General features: G+C 35.6%; 1 protein-coding gene across 2 annotated transcripts in view; it reads right to left on the reverse strand.

Annotated features, from left to right (window-relative positions):
- Positions 1-84: 84 nt before the first annotated feature.
- LOC118738644 (1,2-dihydroxy-3-keto-5-methylthiopentene dioxygenase) overlaps positions 85-1945 on the reverse strand; it is a 176405-nt gene continuing 174544 nt past the window's right edge. For both annotated transcript variants that reach the window (XM_036469551.1, XM_036469552.1), the window contains 2 exons: positions 365-458; positions 85-301 (listed from right to left, as the gene is read on the reverse strand). In XM_036469551.1, the coding sequence (XP_036325444.1) occupies positions 188-301; positions 365-458 (208 nt within the window). In that variant the 3' untranslated portion in view covers positions 85-187. The remainder of the gene's footprint in view (positions 302-364; positions 459-1945) is intronic.

Here is a 1945-nt window from a genome sequence, read left to right on the forward strand (position 1 = left end):
TCTCCGAGTAATAATAAAGATTCCGACACCCAGTTATGTTCAGAGAATGTTCTTCCGAGTAATAATAAAGATTTCGACACCCAGTTATGTTTTAATTATTATTATTATTTAAAATTAAAAAACAGATATCGATGTATCGCCCGATATAGGTACTTTTGATTAATTATCTATCCATTAATAGTAAAAATTATTGAGCCTGATTGTGCAAATATTTCTTGCGGCAGTCCATATCATCAGCCGGCCGGTTATAAGGTTGCCAAATAGGCTCTCCTACAAAATATCTTTTGGCTTTAATGTAGTTCTGAAAGTATAAATACAATTCAGTCCACCAAGCTGATGTAATTCATTGAATAATTCATATTACTTGCACATCCAAAGTGAACCGATGATAAATGCCAGCTGGTATGATTATTAAGTCACCTTTTTGAACTGCTATGCGTATCCAATCATCTCTAGCACTGCAAATAAAAACATTTACATTATTTAATTTAACTACAATGTATACATATGCATATACAGCATAATGTGCTAAATTGCTTAAACTTCTTCAACACATACAAAAATTGCTTGAAAATATTTGTGTTTAAAAATATTTTAAATGTTTATACATAGGTATAAAAAAAGTGTAAAATAATGGAGTGCAATAAAGTTATTGGGGCATAAACACAGGCCCCTATTATGAGTTGCCTTCGATATTCGACTGTGGTCAAAATTGCTGATCAAACGAATTTTGGTATTATGACGCTCATTCGATGGAGAATAGCGGTATTCTGAATTTCGCTCGTTTTGGTTGTTCACAACAGTATATTTGTCACCACCTAGAAGCTTTGTTTACAAATCGAGCAAACTAAATAGTGTGCTTATACATATTTATGTACATTTTTTTAATTAAAAAGAAAAAGGAAAGCGAGTTTATAAAACCTTGGAAAAATTAGTACAAAGGGAGTTCTGGTTCGACAATTCGTCAGAGGATGAGAGCTTAGTAAACTGGCCCGGAGTAGAAAACGTTTAAATGTAGTCTTTCGAAAATATTTTGACATACAGTCAGTGATGCCAACAGGGGGAGAATTCCCCTATTTTGGGGGAATTTGAATTTTTCAAGGGAATCGGGGAATGGCTTTAAATTTTGGAGGAATTCAACATACTAACGATTTTTATTAGAACATTCCTATTGAGAATAAAATTACAGATTGTATTTACAATCTCTCATTACAGCGTTACAGATTTAAAACATAACGTAATTGCCTCAGGTAACGGGGATATATTAAAGTAATTGAAACCGTGCATAGCGACACTTCTCACTTGAGGTTTATAATTGACACTATCATTTCTCACTTCGTTTTCGGCGCCAAGCCAACATCAGGCAAAGTTTGGGCAGTATATTAAAAGTAAGTATTTAACAATATATAGAAAACTAGCTTTTATCCGCGGGTTTCACCCCACGTCTTTATACAAATATGAAAAATACTTTATGTAAAGATGCTCTAAATTTACTATAGCACCATACGGTAGGACGGACAGCTGTAAGCTTGGGTGTTATGGAATGAAATGCAATAATAATTTTTTGGCACTGCAGGTGTTTTTAATTGGGTTAAAATATCTCCAATAAATAATATAATAGAATAAATACTATCTATATGGCGGCCGCTGTGGTGTAGTGGTAAGCAGTGCGCGCTTCCACTCCGCAGCGCCTGGGTTCAAGCCCTGGTCAAAACAACATCCCAAAAAATTAAAAAAAAAGGTTTCTTCTTAACAGCGGTCGCCCCCCGGCAGGCAATGGCAAACCTCCGAGTGTATTTCTGCCATGAAAAACTGCTTCTCATAAAAATACAATCGCCGTTCGGAGTCGGCGTAAAACTGTAGGTCCCTCCACTTTGTGTGACAACATCAAGGCGCACGCCACAAATCGGAGGAGAAGCTCGGCCAAACACTAACATATGTGTAA

The sequence above is a fragment of the Rhagoletis pomonella genome, unplaced genomic scaffold (genome assembly GCF_013731165.1).
Source record: "Rhagoletis pomonella isolate Grant_MI unplaced genomic scaffold, Rhpom_1.0 Rhpom_scaffold_00005, whole genome shotgun sequence".
NCBI lineage: Eukaryota > Metazoa > Arthropoda > Insecta > Diptera > Tephritidae > Rhagoletis > Rhagoletis pomonella.